At 37.8% G+C, this 21428-nt stretch overlaps 1 protein-coding gene across 1 annotated transcript; it reads right to left on the reverse strand.

The window, feature by feature from the left end:
- Window positions 1–834: 834 nt before the first annotated feature.
- On the reverse strand, window positions 835–2123 carry LOC110799320 (tobamovirus multiplication protein 1-like). Its single transcript, XM_056833877.1, has 8 exons — window positions 2094–2123; window positions 1822–1996; window positions 1642–1670; window positions 1507–1599; window positions 1337–1408; window positions 1162–1234; window positions 1032–1077; window positions 835–916 (listed from the first exon to the last, which is right to left on the reverse strand). The coding sequence occupies exons 1-8, from the start codon at window positions 2121–2123 to the stop codon at window positions 835–837; spliced, it is 600 nt and encodes a 199-aa protein (XP_056689855.1).
- Window positions 2124–21428: the final 19305 nt, after the last annotated feature.

A 21428-nucleotide genomic window follows, 5' to 3' on the forward strand; every position in this document is an offset into this window, starting at 1 on the left:
TCCTGCTGGTGTAAAAGTAAATATAGATTCCTGATCATGTTTTTGTTCCCTCATTATAAAACTCACAATAATTCAGCTGAATTCAATTACTGCCATCTCAGCAATTTTAATTCAATCATCAAAACTACTAGATTCAACCATATAAATTTAATTGGTTATTGTTTAGTTTGAGCAGAAATGTAGAATTGTACGTGTAAGAGAGAAAGATGAAAAGAACTTTAGAGTGGTGGTACAATTTGCCTTTTGGTGAAGTTACAGGCAAGATATAAACTGCTGTCATCTCAAATGATATTTATAAGAATACAAGTGACTCCACAATTACAGATTCCTCAACAGATGAATTATTAGGCCAAACTAAAATTTTAAAGACCTATCAAATATTGAGAAGTTATCAGATCTTATCTGATGAATTTGTGAGCAGTAGCCAGGTCACACAGGAAATCTATTACAAGCAGGGTTGAGGGGAAGAAAGAGAGAGAAGAGGGGTATTAGCTCGTCGACTGAGTCCAGACTCTATTCTGAAATAACAGTGTTGTTTTCTCCCGTGCTCTTATTTGTTTCTATAGGTCATATTTAGGTTGTTCATGGGTGTTGTATATAACGGCAGTACACTTTGACTCCTGTTTAAAGGGTTTTACTAGCTTTAAACTGGTTTATCTCAGGATAATGGCCTGATAAATGAGACCAGCTTTGAGGAGAGCTAACATGACCCTAGGTTTTATTGGCTTTAAACTCATTTAGGCGTTGTCTATTAACTGGTTTTTTCCAGGAGAAGGCTGCTTAGTTAGCAGGTTAGAACTTAGAAATTACGCGGGAAACTGGACTAAAAATGTTTCAGGAAAGAAGACAAACCTCGTATAACTTCTTACTTCTTCCTTTAGATTCAATTGGGAACTGTCTCAGCATTACAAACAATCTGGAGTCGTTCATAGAAAACATGACAAGTAAATACAGATACGAAGTATACTGGTATACCAAATTTGCATTGTTGTTCGGTTATAGACGAACTACTCAAACATTCAAAAACTGACCTTCGTCCGTAAAACAAGAAACTGATCGCAGCAACAAATGAGACAGCTGACAGAATATAAAGAAGTTTAGACAGTCTGAAAATAGTGGTCCTATAACAAAAAAAAATCATCATCAATAACAGAAACGAACCTGCAATAAAGATACGTCCTACGGTTTCCAATGCTTCATTGTTATACAACCAGAGAAAAATCCAGATACAAACCTAAAGCATAAAATATAACTATCATGGGTTCAAACCCTTTGAAAATAAACTGGTAACAAATCACTAACATGAAAGATAAAGTAAACATGAGATGTAATAAACCTGTATGAAGGAAATTTCAGCGTTTAGCAATATGTAAACAAGCCTCAGCTTATCAGTTGGTAGATATCTAGCCTGAAAAAGTAGGCACTTGTTAGGCGGAAAAGGAGCTAAGATGAAATGAATGTTGTCATTTTCAAATGTAAGCAAGGCAACATCAGATTACACTCTACCTGATGATCGATCTCTGCCCAAAAGAGGACAAGGAGAGTATATGTGGAGAAAAACAGAAGTCCAGGAAGATCCAGTAACACCAATGTTAGAACCTGTCAGAAGCAGAATATCAATGCTATTTTAATTTTCAGAACTTGCTGCGGTTTGCATCTAAAGCATAAACCTTCAAATGAAACAATAACATAAACAACTAGTTACAATTTCCACCCTATTTCCCTAAATAATCATGGGAAACTAAGAGTTATCAATGGCAGTAAGTGTACAACAGTACAAGGATACGAGTAACAGTCTTTTTCTGACATTACTAGGCATACCTGCGATCCAGCATGATGGTGACAGTGATATATCAGACCACAGAGCGAAATACCGATAATAAAAAGTGATTGTTAGCTGGTTTTTTCCAGGAGAAGGCTGCTTTGTTAGCAGGTTAGAACATTTTTGTCTCCAATGACTTATTTGGCTCTTACTAGAACTAAGGGCAGTAGAAAACTAAAATAAGAAAGACTAAAATGACTGATGCAAAGCACAAGAACAGTTAAATACAAGTTGTGCCAAATACTAAACTAAAACAATCAATAGCAATTACAGGTAACTTAAAGACAATGAAGTACCACATTGTATTACCTAAACACTAGTACTAATAAAAGTAAATTCTTGAAGGAATCAATGGACGTTAACACACTATGTAAACCAAACAATATCCACAGGCCTTGGTCTCTGCCTTATGGAGTTTAGAAAAGTAGGTTTGTCAGAGATATAAAGGAATTATAGAATGAGGACAATCTATCTGGAAACAAATTGATCATTGTTTTGCATTTTGCTTTTATTCTTCTTCTTCAAGATTTATGTTTCTTTTATTTTGCATTTAATGAAAATTGAAAAGTACTTCTTTTGTCACAGGTTAAAGCCAAGAAGCCATCTTGGAAAATTGGATCACCTTTTTCCATCAAAGCCTCAAATGGTTTACCAAAGGTTCAAATAACTGATAATATGGATCTGATTGACGAGGATACTCTTTTAACTGAGGACCTGAAGAAACCACTGAGGAGGATACTCTTGGTAAAAGCTTGGATAATTAAGGTTTTTCTTTTCCTTTTTTCTGGAAATTATCTCTCCAACATATATGCATCTTGATCCAAATTATCGCTGCAGGTGGGGACTGTGAAGTTGGAAGCACAAGGAAAGCCTGCAAGAGCTGTACTAAGGGCCGAGGAAGAGCAGAAAGTTGAAAATTTTGGGGTTAACAATATAACAGCTGGATACTCCTCAGTCTGCGTGTGGCAGCGCATGTGTTATAATGTTTACAAATTGTGATATTTGAAGACAGGTGTGCGTTTTTCGTTGTGTGTTTAGATTTACTTGATGTATATTGCCTGTTTGCTTATTATTTGTTGTCAACGTGCTTAAATCCCTCCTGCCAGGCTTCTAAAATTACAGTGTGGACTAAGAGATGCTTTTAGGTGTAGCACATACCCATACAAAGGTCTTCCTGCATTCAAAAGGTACACCTCTCTTCCCAATCTTATGCCTTATGCAACTATTGTCTGCCTAAAAAATCACTTATTTTTCTATTCATGCATCAAAACCTTTCTACCCTTTAAATCAATCGTTTCCTTCTTTAGTTTCCCTTGCAATTTTGAAGAAAAAGAAATAATATTTTAATTGCTTAGACAAAGGAAATTGTTAGTAGAATAAAATTAAATCTCCTAAGCTTTGTCAATAATGTACGTGCTTTAATATTTGTTATCATAATAAGGTTTCTCTAGTCTTTTTACTTGACCACTTCTTGTAATTCTAAAACAAGCTTTTCAACAAGAAACCAAGCTTTTCTGGTGCAATCGTTCTTGTTCATTTTCCTTGTTAGTTTTGCACTAAGTTTTCTGTGGGTAAGATTACCTCTAAAGCATGTCCAGATAATCACAGGACTCTTTGGCTGTTACAGTGTTACCTATCGTTAACAATAACTCAGACTGAAACTAAAAACAATGATCCATTTCGAAGTAAAAGGGCAAAAGGCTAGCAACAACGATCGATTCGTTTACCCTGTTGATTTATACGATGAATATTAGATGATCCAGACCCACGAAATACTAGCAACATAACCCAGAAAGGCATTTTCCTAACAAATTAAACCCAAAACCATAATCATTCTTCAATCTATCATGTTATCAAATTCTCAAATCCAGAACAATCTAACTTATACTTCTTAATTAAAAAAAACAGCAAGATTTAATAAAAACAAACTGCAAACAACTGATTGAAACAAATCTTTGAGTATAGGGAAATTACCAACAAGCTAAGTGAATCCGGATGATGCGAATTTCCAAAACTGCTAAGTATTAAAGACAAATCAATCCACAAGAAAACAATTAAACCTATTAAGTTGCTTATATTACTTGCCTCTCCGTTTCGTCTCAACTCTCAAGTAATATCGGCTTGCTCCGTCGACCACCACTGTGGGCTGTCGTCAGTCACTCACGCCGCTGCTGTGGAGTGGTTCTGAGTGGTGCTCTGCCACCAAAACGAAAAGCCCTAACTGCCAAATCCCCAAATTCTAATTCACAAACCCTAATTTTTTGAGAAGCAGAGGAGAGAGAAAAAAGCAGAGGGGAGAAGAAGAAGGCCAGCGAGGAAGATCGAAGAAGAAGAAGGGGCAAGGTCTGCGGTGTTTCCGGTAGAGCTGAGGGAAGATCGAAGAGGAAGGTCGAGAGAAGAAGAAGGGACTACTGAGTGGGATATGAATTTCGAAATTGGTCGCGAGGTTTGAGATAGAAATGTTTGGTCAAAGTTAAAGTTGCAGCGAAAAAAATTTACAAATATGTTATTGCACGGGGCTTTTATCATGTACGCTGCAAAATAAAAGACCTATTGCAGGGGGCTTTTACTATGTACGCTGCAAAAAGCTCTTTTGCAGGGGACAATTAATTTGTACGCTGCAATAACCCTTTAAAGGGTTTGACCCGCGTTGACCGACTGGTTGTTGAAGCGTATTAATACTTGTACGCTGCAACAAGGGGGCTACAACAGGGGTTTTTTCTACTAGTGCAACTTACTGCACCTCCGTTGAGGCAGAAGACAAACCCACACTGTGATCTGAAATCATCTTTGTCGGTTTGGAAACTTGCGTCCGTATAGCCTTTAACAATTAATTCATCGATCATCTCCACCATAGACTAGGAAGTCATCTTTGTGCCTTTTCAGGTACTTCAGAATGTTCTTGGCAGCAGTCCAATGTGCCTCTGCTGGGTCTGACTGGTATCTGCTCGTAGCACTGAGTGCGTACGCAACATCCGGGCGTGTACATATCATAGCATACATTATTGAACCAATCAATGATGCATATGGAATCCCATTCATTCGTCTACGCTCATCAAGTGTTTTTGGACACTGAGTCTTTCTTAGAGTCATTCCATGAGATATGGGTAGGTAGCCTCGCTTGGAGTCTGCCATCTTGAACCTTTCAAGAACCTTATTGATTTAAGTGCTTTGACTAAGTCCAATCATCCTTTTAGATCTATCTCTGTAAATCTTGATGCCCAATATGTACTGTGCTTCTCCTAAATCCTTCATCGAAAAACATTTCCCAAGCCAAATCTTGACAGAGTTCAACATAGGAATGTCATTTCCGATAAGTAATATGTCGTCGACATATAATACTAGGAAAGCAATTTTTCTCCCACTGACCTTCTTGTATACACAAGATTCGTCTGCGTTCTTGATGAAACCAAAGTCACTGACTGCTTCATCAAAACGTATATTTCAGCTCCTTGATGCCTGCTTCAATCCGAAGATTGATTTCTTTAGCTTGCATACCTTTTTAGCATTCTTTGGATCCTCAAAACCTTCAGGCTGTGTCATAAACATAGTTTCTGTTAAAATGCCGTTTAAGAAAGCGGTTTTGACATCCATCTGCCATATTTCGTAATCGTAATATGCAGCGATTGCTAACATTATCCGAATAGACTTTAGCATTGCAACTGGTAAAAAGGTTTCATCGTAATCCACACTGTGGACTTGCCTGTAACCTTTTGCAACCAATATAGCTTTGAAAACTTCAAGTTTCCCATCCTTGTCCTTTTTCAGTTTGAAAACCCATTTGCTTCCAATGGCTTGGTAGCCATCTGGAAAATCGACCAAATCCCATACTTGGTTTTCTGACATGGAGTCTAATTCAAATTGCATGGCTTCTTGCCATTTCTTGGAGCTAGGGCTCGTTATAGCTTGTTTGTAAGTCGCAGGTTCATCACTTTCAAGTAATAGAACGTCATAGCTCTCGTTAGTCACAATACCTAAGTACCTTTCCGGTTGAGATCTATATCTCTGCGATCTATGCGGGGTTACATTTCTAGATTGACCATGATTCTCACCAGATACTTCTAAAGATCTCTGAGTTTCATCCTGAATGTCATCTTGAGAATTCTCTAGAGTTTGTTGTTCGACTCGAATTTCTTCGAGGTCTACTTTTCTCCCACTTGTCATTTTGGAAATGTGATCCTTTTCCAAAAAGATACCATCTCGAGCAACAAACACCTTGTTCTCAGATGTATTGTAGAAGTAATACCCCTTTGTTTCCTTTGGATAGCCCACAAGGATACATTTGTCAGATTTTGGATGAAGTTTGTCTGAAATTAATCGCTTGACGTATACTTCACATCCCCAAATCTTAAGAAAAGACACATTTGGAGGCTTTCCAAACCATAACTCATATGGAGTCTTTTCAACAGCTTTAGACGGAGCTCTATTTATAGTGAGTGCAGCTGTATTTAGTGCATGTCCCCAAAATTCTATTGGAGGTTCGGCCTGACCCATCATTGACCTAACCATGTATAGCAAGGTTCTGTTCCTCCGTTCCGACACACCATTCCATTGTGGTGTTCCAGGAGGATTCAATTCTGATATAATTCCACATTCTTTCAGATGGTAATCAAATTCATAGCTCAGATATTCACCGCCTCTATCAGACCGCAGTGCTTTAATCTTCTTGCCTAATTGATTCTCTACTTCACTCTGAAATTCCTTGAATTTGTCAAAGGATTCAGACTTATGCTTCATTAGGTAGACATAACCATATCTGCTGAAGTCATCAGTGAAAGTGATAAAGTAGCTGAAACCACCTCTAGCATTTGTACTCATTGGTCCACATACATCTGTATGGATTAAACCCAATAGTTCATTTGCTCTTTCTCCAACTTTAGAGAAAGGTTGCTTTGTCATTTTGTCAAGTAAACATGATTCGCATTTACCATAATCCTCTAAGTCAAATGGTTCTAGAATTCCTTCCTTTTGAAGTCTTTCTATGCGTTTCAAGTTAATATGGCCTAATCGACAATGCCACAGATAGGTGAGATCTGAATCATCCTTTTTGGCCTTTTTGGTATTTATGTTATAAACTTGTTTGTCGTGATCTAATAAATAAAGTCCATTGACTAATCTAGCAGATCCATAAAACATCTCTTTAAAATAAAACGACCAACTATTGTCTTTTATTAAAAAGGAAAATCCCTTAGCATCCAAGCAAGAAACAGAAATGATATTTTTAGTAAGACTTGGAAACACTCTTCCAGTTCCAAAACTAATAGCCTAGAGGGCAACGACAAAAAATAAGTTCCTACAACTAATGCAGCAATCCGTGCTCCATTTCCCACTCGTAGGTCGACTTCACCCTTGCTTAACTTTCTACTTCTTCTTAGTCCCTGTGGATTGGAATATAAGTGTGAGCCACAACCTGTATCTAATACCCAAGAAGTTGAATTAGCAAGTATACAGTCTATAACGAAAATACCTGAAGATGGAACGACTGTTCCGTTCTTCTAATCTTCCTTTAGCTTTGGACATTCTCTTTTGTAATGGCTTATTCCATCACAATAAAGACAACTTGATGTGGACTTGTCCTGCTTTGATTTAGCATTTCCCTTGGACTTTCCACCTTTCTTGAACGGTCTCCCTTTAGCCTTGAGTAAACCTTTGGCTTCACAGTCCAGTATTATCTTAGCCTTTCTGACAAGGTGAACAAACTCTGCAATTGTTTCTTCTCTTGGTTCACTTAGGTATAGTCGCTTGAAGCGACCAAACCCACTATGCAGTGAATTGAGCAAGATAGAGACTGCCATCCTTTCGCTTATTGGTGTTCCTAGCAGACTTAGGAGATCAAAATATGAACGCATAAGATCCACATGGAACCTTAGTGGGACGCCTACCCTTTGTTTAGTGCGAAGGAGCTGAACATGTGTTTCTTGGATCTCCATCCTATAACACCTGTTGGGAGAACTAACCTTTAGACCAGACATTGATTCAATCAACTCATGGACGTTCAGGTCCCTGTCCTCCGTGTTTCCACGACAGATATCCCTCAGATTCTTGATGAGCGTTATAGGTTCATAAGCTACAAACCTTCTGGCCCATTCATCAGGGATATTGTTCAGCATGAGACTCATAACCTTTTTGAGATCCGCATCCCAGGCGGAAAATCTTTCAGGGGTCATGTCTTTCGCATAGTAGCTTGGCATGGGATGTAACAGTACATACTCAAGTCCATTGAGTTCGACTATTTCAACTAGCTTAGCTTCCCATTCAAGAAAATTCGTTAGGTTCAGCTTGACCATAGGCTCAGAACCCATGATGATGTTTTGATTGTTGTTTGCCATAGTTAAAACTACAATTGAAAAGAATAAACAAATAAATAACCATTCACAGTTTCTCTTAATAAACTTAAATTCTAGCATACATGCATAATTCAATGTTCATTAAGCATTTTATTCAAGTTATGTGTTCCGGCAGGTGTGAATAAAATGATTCCAAGACCCTAAAACCATTGAAGAATTAAGCACATTATGTATTTGACTCAATTCTAAAACATTTTAGGTAAGCAAAAACCTTTTGCTAATAGTCTAGAAACTACTCTTGGTTGATAGGTACGTCTAAGAACTTATTAGGTAAACCTATCGATTTTGCCACGACATAAAAGGACTCCTTACTTATATCGTTGAGTTTCACCAAAACTAACATGTACTCACAATTATTTGTGTACCTTACCCCTTTAGGACCAATAAGTAACACCTCGCTGAGCGAAAACTATTACTAGATTGATGTAAAGGATATCCAAGTAAGTGTTTATTTTGGCATGGCACCTTTTAACTCAATTTTTTTAAGTTTGGAACTTAAGGCTCTTACTATGTTGGTTAGATTTTAAGTGAACTAAAATCCTTAATCATGCAACATAATCAAGCCACAATCTCATGCATAATTAAGACATATTTAAAGCAATAAATAACTTAAAGCATGCATAAGATAAATGTGATCTAGTATGGCCCGACTTCATCTTGAATCTTCAACTTCAAAGTCCGTCTCGAAAATGGAAACTTCGTCTTGAATTTCACCGTGGGAGGCGCCATTTTCTTCAAATAGGATAAGCTGTAATTAAACTAATTATAACTATTTGATGGTACGCAGACCATATTTAAATTGAAAAACAAATTTGGTGCATTAGACCAATTACATTCAAATTAATGGTACGCAGACCATATTTTCTATCCTATTTGGGCCATACTAGTCACTCCATAACCTGCGAAACAGTACATATACAATATATACCATTCATCCATTCATTATCATGAATGGCCCACATAGCTGGTTAGTGCATCACATAAATATTTGCAGCAATTAATCAAGGCCACCAATAATCTACCAATTATTCAGTCCTTATTAATTCTTATCAAGTTGTTTAACCTTAAATGATTTGTAGACCTAATCAAGAGTTTATGACTAAAAACTGCTCCCACTTAAACCAATAAATTCATATGCTTTACTAATTTTAAACATAAAAATGTATTTCTAGTCTAACCGGAAACATACAAATTTAATTAAAATTTAAAGCTCATATAAATTTATAATCGAATCCATTAATTTAATTTATTTCAGTTGAATTAAAAGAATTTAAATTAATTCAAGGTTTAATTTTAGTAAAATAATTAGTATAAATAAAATTTATAATAATTATAATATTCAAAATTAAAATCCGAGAAAACAATTTAAATTACGAATTTTAAAATTAATTAAAATCGTTTCCGAACTGAAAATCAAAATTAAATTCAAAGCGCATCAATCGGGTCAAGACGAGGCCATGGGCTTGCGCCCATGCCCCGTCGAGTCCACGAGGCAGCATCGCCCCTCACGAGTGATCGCACAGCAAGGCTCGAGCAGCAGCCACGCGCAAACGCAGCAAGCCAAGCCACGCTTGCGCGTAGCATTGCTCGTTGGCTTCGTAGCGCAGCAGCTGCTTGGCGAGGCTGGGCGAGGCTGCGCTCGTTGCTGCGAGGCATCCCTCGCTGCCCGCGCGCGCGCCTGCCTTACTCGATTGCCTTGCTTCTTCGCCCATCCGCCCATGCCTCATCGCAGCACTCAACTCAAGGCAGGGCCACAGCCTTGTGCTCGCGTGCCACTCGTCTTACTCGCTGCATTCGTACCGCATGGGCGACGAGCTCCCTTGCTCGTCGTCGCATGCCCGCACTATACAACACCCCTTAAGGGTAACACGTAGCGTCCATTGCTTTGTGCGTGCAAGTTTTATGAGCGGATTTCATAAAAATTAAAACTTTTATTTCCAAAATTAATGACAAAGTAATAAATCATATTAATTTCATAATTTTAGGGTGAAAAATCAAAAATTTATTAATCAATTAATTTCCGATTAACATGGATTCAAATCTAGGTCATAAAAATTTAAAATTTAACACAAATTAACAATTTTTATGGTTGTTTTTAATCATTGGTACCTAATTAAATTATTAATTAATTATGAAAATCAAATCAATTCTAAATTATTCGAATTTCAACAAATTAATCATAATTACAAATTAGGTTGTATAATTAACAAGGCTAGGCATTCAAACTTGTTAAACATATACAGTAGGTCAATCAAAGATTCAAGATTTATCAACAAGAATCGCAAATATTTAATTTAACATCTTAAATTTACAAACTTTTGCGTTCGAAAAACTAAAACCTCCGAAAAGTCATAGTTAGGCTTCGAATTTGGGAATTCTGGGTTTCGGCGAAAATTAATTTTTTGTCAAAATTTTAGAATGCCTTTTACATGCGGAATTAACACAAAAATCACTCGATTTGGTTGAGTAACGAACATTCTTCCGAAAAACTGCGTACATATAATTAAATAAACGCAATTTGCAATTAATTAACAATTACGAAAATTAATCACCCCTTTTAATTCTTTCCAAATTTGTAATATTTAACCATGTTTATGCAATTTAGATTATGAAAATAATAAGAGGCTCGTGATACCACTGTTAGGTTATGATACATATGACAAAACATAAATCATGCGGAAAAACCATAAAGCCAGCGAACATATTATTTACACATAATCATTTAGCATAGTTTAGATGCATACACTTTGTAGCGTGCCTTCCCTAGCTGCGCCCGAACCGAACAAGAACAAGTCTTTAGGACTCCAAGTGTCGTCCCTCCGTAGATAGTCCACAGCACGTCCGGATCCGCCGTAAGCTTGACCAACTAGAATCGCCCTTAAGGTTACTAGGAATTTCGGCTATTTGGGTTGCAAGTGTTTGGCTGATTTTGCTTAAAAACCTTACCTTTGAATACTTCAATTGTGTCTCTAAATTGTGACCCTAGGCACCTATTTATAGAGATATGGAAAAGGAATTATAATCCTACTAGGATGTGGATTTATTAATTAGAATCCTATTTGAACTCTAAATAATAAATTTAATCTATTAGGATTAGGATTTAATCAATGCACGAATTCCGATAGGATTAGGATTCGTTACGAACACGAGCGTCGCATGACCACGAGCATCGCACCACCCGCGCAGGCCGTGCGGCCCACACGAGTTGTCGCTGCTCGCAGCCCACGAGCACGCTTAGCGCGCGCGCCAACGGCCTTGCTGGGCCTGGCCTTGCACTGGGCCTGGCGAGGCCGTGGCAGCTCCGTGTTGGGCGCTCGGCTTGCTGGGCGCGGACCTGGCTTCGTGCTGGGCCTTCGTCTAGCAAGCCTCGTCCGATGCTAATTCGTACGATGCGCTTCCGATTAAATTCCCGGTTCCGGAATTCATTTCCGTTACGAACAATATTTAATATTTCCGATTCCGGAATTAATTTCCGTTTCGAACAAATATTTAATATTTCCGTTTCCGGAATTATTTTCCGATTCCGATAATATTTCCGATTCTGACAATATTTCCGTTTCCGGCAATATTTCCTATTCCGACAATATTTCCATTTCCGATAATATTTTCCGATACGTACCATGTTTCCGTTTCCGGCAACATCTACGACTTGGATAATATTTATATTTCCGATACGATCCATATTTCCGTTTCCGGCAATATCATCTTTTCCGGAGTATTCATTTCTTGCTTGTGACGATCTCAGCTCCCACTGAAACCAAGATCCGTCGATTCCGAATATCCATAGATGGAGTATTTAATGCCATTAAATACTTGATCCGTTTACGTACTATTTGTGTGACCCTACGGGTTCAGTCAAGAGTAAGCTGTGGATTAATATCATTAATTCCACTTGAACTGAAGCGGCCTCTAGCTAGGCATTCAGCTCACTTGATCTCACTGAATTATTAACTTTTCAACTAATACTGAACCGCATTTATTAGACTTAATATTAAATGCATACTTGGACCAAGGGCATTATTTCCTTCAGTATATACCTTGAGTATGAAGAATGGGGGAAGACTTGCCGGAAAGCTCGATCTCCTACTAATGATACAAGACGTTGTTTCATTTAAATTATGCTCTGGAATTCCGTCGGTATGGCCCGACACTCGGTATGGTCCGATATTTTATTATTTATTATGGTGTTTCGTGGGCTCCCAACGCCCTTCCTTTATGGAATATCCTTTTGTCCCGTTCGAAGCTTATTCTAATTAAATTGTGAGTAAAGAGTCGAGTCAAGAGTCGAGTCTTGTATTCATGATTTACGTGTTGATTATTAAATGGCTTTTGCATGTTGATTAGTACTTAGGGAGTGATGCATGTTTATAGTTTTATTTCACTCTAGTCTTGTAAGTACTCAGCTTTTTGCTGACTATGTGCTTTGTGTCTTTTGGTCATGGCCTTTGCCTTAATGACCCTATGATGATCCATCATTTGCACTTTCATTGTTGGGGAGTAGAATAATATAGCAGGTTGGTAGATCGAAGTACGATCGAAATCATGTGGCTTGGGATGATTGACAGAGTTGCATGCTTTCGTACGATCGAAAGGAATTACCAAGGTGGTAACAATAGTAATAGCAATGGCAATCACCAGAACCATGGAAAGCTTGGAGGAAACCAACAGCAGAATGGAAACCGAAGCAGCAATGGACACGCCAATGGAGGTGGCTATAACAAAGGAGTTGCCCAAGGGAAGCTGAATGTGATATCTAGGCAAGAAGCGGAGACTTCCTCTGACGTCATAGCGGGTACTTTCTCTATTAACTCCGTTTTAGTTAAAGTACTATTTGATTCTGGTGCAACATATTCTTTTATCTCAATAGACGCTTTGGGAAAATTAGGTTTGAAAGAGCCTGAAATAATTGAAGTACCCATAGTCATACCTACTGGTAGCATAGTGAAGTGTACCAAAATCCATAGAGATATGCCTTTGTCCATAGCCAAGATCGTGTTCTTATCTAACCTAATCGAGTTTGAGTTAGGAGAGCTAGATGTAATTCTAGGAATGGACTGGTTGGCCATGTTTAAAGCCAAAATAGATTGTGAGAAGCAGAAGATTCACTTGAGGTCTAGCTTAGGCAAAGTAGTGTCGTATCGTCGTTTTGGTAAACCTAAGAACATAGGAATTATCACGGCAATGGAACTCGTGAAGCTAGTCGGTAAAGGGAACCCAGTCTTCTTATTCAATTTGAGAAATCTAGAGCATGTAATCAAAGATCAACCAGAGGACATTGCAGTAGTGAATGAATTCCTCTATGTGTTTCCGGAAGAGATCCCGGGGATGCCTCCCAATCAACCTATTGACTTTACCATAGACTTAGTGCCTGGAACCGCACCTATCTTGAAAGCACCTTATCGAATGGCTGCAGCAGAAATGAATGAGTTGAAAGGCCAGTTGGAGGATCTATTGGAGAAAGGTTACATTAGGCCAAGTGCATCGCCTTGGGGAGCACCAGTCTTGTTTGTAAAGAACACGGATGGAAGTATGAGGCTCTGTATAGACTACAAGGAGCTCAATAAGGTCACGATCAAGAATAAGTATCCTTTACCTAGGATAGAGGACCTATTTGACCAACCGAAAGGAGCAGAAATCTTTTCAAAGATCGATTTGCGCTTAGGTTATCATCAATTGAGAATCGCTGATCACGATATACCAAAGACCGCATTTAGGACTAGATACGGACCTTATGAGTTCACCGTTATGCCTTTTGGGTTAACCAATGTACCTGCAAGATTTATGAATTTAATGAACCGTGTGTTCCATGCCTATTTGGACAAGTTTGTAGTGGTTTTCATAGATGACATCCTAGTGTTTTCGAAGAGTGAAGAGGATCACGCTGAACATTTGAGATCTGTGTTGAGTACCCTGAGAGATAACCAGTTGTATGCCAAGTTCTCAAAGTGAGAGTTTTGGTTGGAAAGGGTTTCATTTTTGGGACATTTTGTGTGTAAAGAAGGAGTGGCAGTAGACCCTGCTAAGATCAAAGCTGTTAGTGAATGGCCTACACCCAAGAGTGTGACTGACATTTGAAGTTTTATGGGATTAACTGGCTACTATAGACTCTTTATGTAAGACTTCTCTAGGATAGCCAAGCCAATGACAACCTTGATGAAGAAGGAAGCAAAGTTTGAATGGAATGACCAGTGTGAGGAGGCGTTCCAAGCCTTGAAGATGCGATTGACAACCGCGCCAGTGTTAACCTTGCCAGATGAGAGTGGTACCTATGATGTGTATAGTGATGCCTCTAAGAATGGTTTAGGGTGTGTATTGATGCAGAACGGAAAGGTTATTGCGTATGCATCGAGGCAGTTGAAGCCATTTGAATCCAATTACCCTACCCATGATTTAGAGCTAGCCGCCATAGTGTTTGCATTAAAGATATGGAGACACTATCTGTATGGTGTGAAATGTAGGATATTCACGGATCATAAGAGTTTAAAGTACATTTTCACACAAAAGGATCTGAATATGCGCCAACGAAGGTGGTTGGAGTTAATCAAGGACTACGATTTGGATATTCAGTACCATGAAAGAAAAGCCAATGTAGTTGCGGATGCCGAGTAGGAAATCAAGTCATGGTGTTAATGCGTTAGTAGTTGTTAATGAGCTGTGTAAGGACATGCAACGTTTGAATCTCGAAATAGTGAATGGTGAGAGTCTTGAGGGAATGATGAATGCCTTAACCATCCAACCGTCAATATTTGATGAGATTAGGGAGAATGAGGATGTGAAGTTGGAGCGAATCAAGGAAAAGATTTCGCAAGTTAAGGAATTACATTTCAGAATCCATGATGATGGAAGTTTGAGGTACAAAGGCAGGTGGTGTGTGCCTCAAAAGTGTGGAGAATTGAAGGAGAAATTGATGAAAGAAGGGCACAATACGCCATATTCTGTGCACCCATGTGGTGACAAGTTGTATAAGAATTTGAAAAAGATCTATTGGTGACCAAGAATGAAGAACGAAGTGGCTGAATTTGTGTCTAGATGCATGACTTGTCAGAATGTTAAGATAGAACACATGAGACCTCAAGGGAAGGTCCAACCTTTGGAGATTCCGAGCTGGAAATGGGACTGTATTTCAATGGACTTTGTCACTTGTTTGCCTAAGTCGAAAACCGGAAATGATACACTTTGGGTCGTGGTAGATAGGTTGACCAAGTCGGTAGTGTTATACCAATGAAGGAAACCTGGAAAATGGAACAACTTGCTAAAGCTTACATTAAGAATGTTGTGAGGTTACATTGAGTTCCTAAGGATATCGTATCAGATAGGGATTCAAGGTTTCTTTCGAATTTCTGGAAAAGTGTGCAGAAGAGCTTTGGTACGACACTGAAAATGAGCATAGCCTTCCACCCAGCCACAGATGGACAAACTGAGAGAACCATTCAAACCCTTGAGGACATGCTGCGAGCATGCGTCATCGATTTCCAAGGAAGTTGGGAAGATAGCCTCGATTTGATTGAATTTTCATATAACAATAGATATCATGCTAGTATAGGAATGGCACCATTTGAGGCCCTGTATGGACGGAAGTGTAGAAGTCCCATTTGTTGGAATGACATTAGTGAAACCGTAGTGTTGGGACTTCAAATGATAGAGGACACCATGAACCAAATCCGGACCATGCAATCGAAAATTCAAGCGGCGCAGGATCGCCAAAAGAGTTATGCAGACTTGAAACGTAGGGATGCAGAGTTGAACATAGGTGATAAGGTGTTGCTCAAAGTGTCACCAATGAAAGGTGTCATGAGATTTGGAAAGAAAGGGAAGTTAATCCCTAAGTACATAGGCCCGTATGAAATCTTAGAACGGATTGGAAAGGTAGCCTATAGACTAGCCTTGCCTATGGACTTGCATAGAGTGCATAATGTGTTCCACATATCTCGGAAATATGTTCCGGATAAGTCGCATGTGTTGCAACCGGAGACCATAGAATTAGACCAAAGTCTAACTTTCGAGGAAAGACCTGTCAAAATCCTGGATAGTAAAGTGCGTAGTACACGTACTAAGGATGTGAAAATTGTCAAAGCGTTGTGGTCTAATCAAGAATCTGAGGAAGCAACTTGGGAAGCGGAGGACGAAATGAGAAAGAAATATCCCGAGATTTTTCCCGAGGTTAGTTGAGTTACGGGGTCGTAACTCGTGTCTTTTAAGGGGGGTAGAGTGCGGTAGAATTTCACGCTTTTTACCTTGTTTTTCCCTATTTTATGCTCAATGTAGTGCTTTCTATTGAATTTGTACTTATTATTGTCCTGTTTAATCATGTAAAGAGTACAACAACTTAAAATTTTGGAAAGTGAACGCATTAAAGTCTCATAACGTCTCAAGTTTTGAGTTTGAATTTTGATTTTCGAACCCAAGTTTCGGGACGAAACTTCTTTTAAGGAGGGTAGACTGTAATACCTCGTATTTTTATAATATTTATAAATATATTTTATTATATTTATAAAGCATTTTACGATTTTTATAATTTATTTCGCATTTAAATATTATTTAAATGTATTATAATTAATTAGAATATTTATTATTTTAATTAATTACGAAACAAATTTAATTTTCGAGTCGGGAAATTTAATGGGTCGCAAGTAATTTTTAAAGGTTTGGCTCTTAAATGAAAAGTCCAACTCGTTTTATTAATTAAGCCCAATCAAAAGAATTTAATTCTAAGCTTAAGGCTAGCCCAATCATTTAAATGCTAAGCCCAATGGAAATTTCCAAGCCTAGCCCACTAGGGATTTGAGAGCCTATAAATAGGACTCTCCTCATTAAATGAACCCTTTATTTTTTATTAAGCCTTTCCTCTCTTGCTTGCCCCTCACTCTTCCTCTTTCCTCTCTTGCTCGGCTCACCCGCATGCACAACACGAGCACTCGTGTGCCTCGTGTGCTGATGTGCCCTCGTCGCCCACACTCCCTCTCGCCCTCTGCCGTGCGCTGCTGCTCCTCTCGCCCAACGTGCACACCTCTCGCGCCCAGCGCACATCACTCGCCCTCACTCTCTCGCGCCCAGCGCGCTGTGCCTTGCTCTCGCCCTCGTCCCGCGCGCGCCCAGCGCTGCTGTGCCTGTCCCTCGCCCGCGCGCACACACGTCGAGTGTATGTGTGTGTTTTGTTCGTTCAATTCTTTCGCCCAATCACAATTTTCGTGGTTGTTCCGTGCTATAGGTCGGATTGGTATAATTCTCTTCTTCCTTACCTATTCTATTTCAATTCCGTATTTTAAATTGTATTATTATTATTGTTTTGAATGATTAAAACGCTGGGAATCGATTATGAACACCGTACTTTGAGGATTTATATGTTTTGATTCATGAGGCGTATTTTAATTATTAAAGCATGAATTTTCAGATTTGTTTATTTAATAAAGAATTGATTTTATGATGTTAAATTGGTTTTATTGAGAATTTCAAGTTAGGGTTTTAACCTAGACCTAATGGGTCAATTGATTAGCATAATTAGGTGATTAATTTAATTATGGTAATCAATTATATTTTCAGATTTATAAAAAGGACTAAAGTGTGGATTTTTATTGATTTTAACGGTGGAAAAAGTATGTTTTCATACTAGGGATTAGTTTTGCAAATTGAGACGATTATTTTATTAAAGAACGATTGAATTCTAAACAATAACAAGGTTTATTATTTTATAAAGTTGCTGGAAATTTAATGAACATGGAAATAATTAAAGTTTCATTATTTTGAGGAAATTTTGGTATTTACTACCTTAAAAATACCCCACTTTTGCATTTACTACCTTATGAAATTTTTATTTTAAATTACTACCTTAAACTTCCAATTTTTTTTATTTACTACCACTTTACAGTTTTATTATTTTAAAATTAAGATATCTCTTTCGTTTCCTAATCGTTTAATGTGATTCAAAGTTCACTATTCTCCTTGCTTTATAGGGATTTCATTGAGAACAACATTTCAAAACAATTCGTTTGATAATTCATATATATTTTAAACTTTTACAAATAATATTTAATTATTTTTACCTTTTGCAAAATTTTAAAAGCAAGATCCATATGGAATCCTTACACATAAATGAGAAGAATGGACTTTGAATCACTTAAAATGATTAAAAAACGAAAGAGATATCTCAATTTTAAAATGAGAAAACTGTAAAGTGGTAGTAAATAAAAATAAATTGAAACTTTAAGGTAGTAATTTAAAATAAAATTTTCATAAGGTAGTAAATACAAAAGTGGTGTATTTTCAAGGTAGCAAATACCAAAAAAATCCTTATTTTGATGATAGGAGGTGATTTCTAAGTGAGTGCTCGTTTTTGCAAATTGGCCCCTACGCTTAGGTATTCAAGGTACGTACAAGTCTAGGGCGACCACACCATTTGTCAAAGACATTACATGATTGTTGTTGATGTGAATTATATTATGTGGATTCATATTTGTTTTGGTGAACGATCATGTGAATTATTATATTGGAATTGTTGAATTATTGGTTGAACAAGCATGTTGGGATTATTATGAGTATGGATTTCAGTGTCAATCATGTTGTTCAATATTTATGCATGTATGGTTTGTTTCACATGAAAGGGATGAATTATTTATTGTGATGCTATTGTACGGGATGTCTAGCATACTTTTGAACCAATTATTCGTACCACGTTGAACTATTTATTTTACCACATGTGAAGGGTTAGCTCACGTAAGCCACCGCACATGTAGGGTTCAGTTGGGAATATTTTATATGAAATTAATTAGGATTTATCGTGCAAGGGAACAACCCTCATGTTAATGGGCATGATGTGGAATCTCACCTTTTGTGAGAAGGAACTTGGTAGTAATTTCACTATGTCTTGATGAGTGATCACAAGTCCTAAAGAATTAAAATAAGATTGTTTTGGTTGTTGTTTATTAATTGTATGTATGCATGTTGTTGAGTCTCGAGTTCGCCTTTAATAAAATATTAATAAACGTAAAGTGCAACCAGAACAAGCTTCAAAACTTTTGGAACGTATATACCTTGAGTATGAACAATAGGGGGAGACTTGCCGGAAAGCTCGATCTCCTACTAATGATACAAGAAGTTGTTTCATTTAAATTATGCGCTGGAATTCCGTCGATACGGCCCGACACTCGGTATGGTCCGATATTTTATTATTTATTATGGTGTTTTGTGGGCTCCCAACACCCTTCCTTTATGGAATATCCTTTTCGCCCGTTCGAAGCTTATTCTAATTAAATTGTGAGTAAAGAGTCGAGTCAAGAGTCGAGTCATGTATTCATGATTTACGTGTTGATTATTAAATGGCTTTTTCATGTTGATTAGTACTTAGGGAGTGATGCATGTTTATAGTTTTATTTCACTCTAGTCTTGTAAGTACTCAGCTTTTTGCTGACTACGTGCTTTGTGTCTTTTGGTCATGGCCTTTGCCTTAATGGCCCTATGATGATCCATCATTTGCACTTGCATTGTTGGGGAGTAGAATAATATAGCAGGTTGGTAGATCGAAGTACGATCGAAATCATGTGGCTTGGGATGATTGAGAGAGTTTCATGCTTTCGTACCTTAAAACTATTTTTATTTATACTTTAATTATGTTTTGAATTGGTTGAACTTTTAATACTTTGGTTTTTGAGCCATTATGGTTCAAATTTGTAGGAGGCCTCGATAATTTATTATTTATGTTTTTGAAAAGTTAGTTGACATTAAATTCCACTGCGTAATTCTGGTAATAGCCTTAACCGTTATCACGGTGGCGGTAATACTTTAGTAATTCCTTTATTTTAAGTTGGAAAATGGTTTTATAAATGCAAGATATTATTAGGGTGTTACATGTGCCTTATTGTTGGGAATGGAACCCATAACCCTCTTAACATCTGCCATACAGAAATTGCAATCCAGCAAACTTCTATGGTGATAAGTCAATCTTGTGCCTCTATCCATGATTTCAACTTTTACAGAAGATATGGTATGCATTTTAGAACCAAATAAATTATTGTAGTAATTAGTGAAAGCTTGCCTAATCCCTTCTGGAGTATCAACTCTTATACCATCTTCATTCATAATAGACAAGATCCTGTTATGTTTTCTTCTTTGTCTAATACTCTGATAGAAGGACCTATAATTCTCATCCCCATGTTCCAACCAATGGATCTTGGTTGTTTGCTGAAGGAAAGATATATACCTAATATGAGCCAACCTGAATTCCTCTACAGTGGCTTTTTCCTCTGATGATAGAGAAGTATCAGATGGGTTAGAATGCAGCTTATCTTGGATATCTGCTAACTTCTTCTTGAGTCTCACTTGTTCCACCCCAACATTGCTGAAACCAGCTTTGTTTAAAAATTCCAGATCACCTTTGATGCATTTGAGCTTCTGCACCACTCTAAACATGTGGCAACCATAAATGTGAGTACTCCCGTTTTTCTCAACAATTGGTACAAAATCACTGGAAGTAGTCCACATATTGTAGAACCTAAAAGGTTTCTTTTGGGTGGAAGCAGTATAGGTAGTCATGGTCATAGGGCTATGATCATACTCCCCTTCTGGAAGGTACATGGCCTCTTCATTTGGAATCAAAGTATCCCATGCTGAGTTTGCTAGCACCCTGTCTATCCTAGTGAAGACTCTATCTCCTCCCTCCTGTTTGTTATTCCAAGTATAATGTCTACCTGTAGTCTTCACAGCAGTCAACTGACAAGTAGACATGCATTGTCTCATTGGGAGGATATCATTAAGTCTGATAGCGACACCAGTTTTATCCTCAATTTCCTTAACAGCATTGAAATCCCCCATGATAACCCATGCTACACTGGTGGCAAGATGAACCAAGCTATTCCATAAAAGAATCCTGTCAACAGCTGTGTTGAACCCATATACAAAAGTAGCAAAAAAAACTACCCATAGTTCCTCTTGGTGGTATCTGGCAGTGAATCAGTTGGCTTTTGACAGGCTAAGGTCGTATCACCTAATCAAAGATAAACCTAAGTCCACTAACAAGATAGTAAGGGAAGTAGGGATCGAATCCACAGGGAAACAGGCGTTCTTTCTATTACTAAATCTAAGGTCTAAACTACTGTGAACAAGATTTTGGTTGGTTTGGTTGATTAATACTACGACAATAATAAAATACGGAAACATAAATATTAAAAGAATCTAGGGCGACTGTTCACCACAAATGCAGACCGAGATTGGACAACGGACAATAACAAACAATTAATGACCATAACTAGGAAAACATGCATCTCTCG

This window comes from Spinacia oleracea, chromosome 1, assembly GCF_020520425.1.
Source record: "Spinacia oleracea cultivar Varoflay chromosome 1, BTI_SOV_V1, whole genome shotgun sequence".
In the NCBI taxonomy this organism is placed as follows: domain Eukaryota; kingdom Viridiplantae; phylum Streptophyta; class Magnoliopsida; order Caryophyllales; family Amaranthaceae; genus Spinacia; species Spinacia oleracea.

Bases quoted from the DNA above. Each gene is read 5' to 3' on its own strand.
- LOC110799320 (XM_056833877.1), bottom strand. From the start codon at position 2,123: ATGTGGTACTTCATTGTCTTTAAGTTACCT. The intron at 1,409-1,506 runs GTAGAGTGTAAT...CTACTTTTTCAG, and splicing joins GGGCAGAGATCGATCATCAG to GCTAGATATCTACCAACTGA. The intron at 1,078-1,161 runs GTTCGTTTCTGT...ATATTCTGTCAG, and splicing joins AGGACGTATCTTTATTGCAG to CTGTCTCATTTGTTGCTGCG.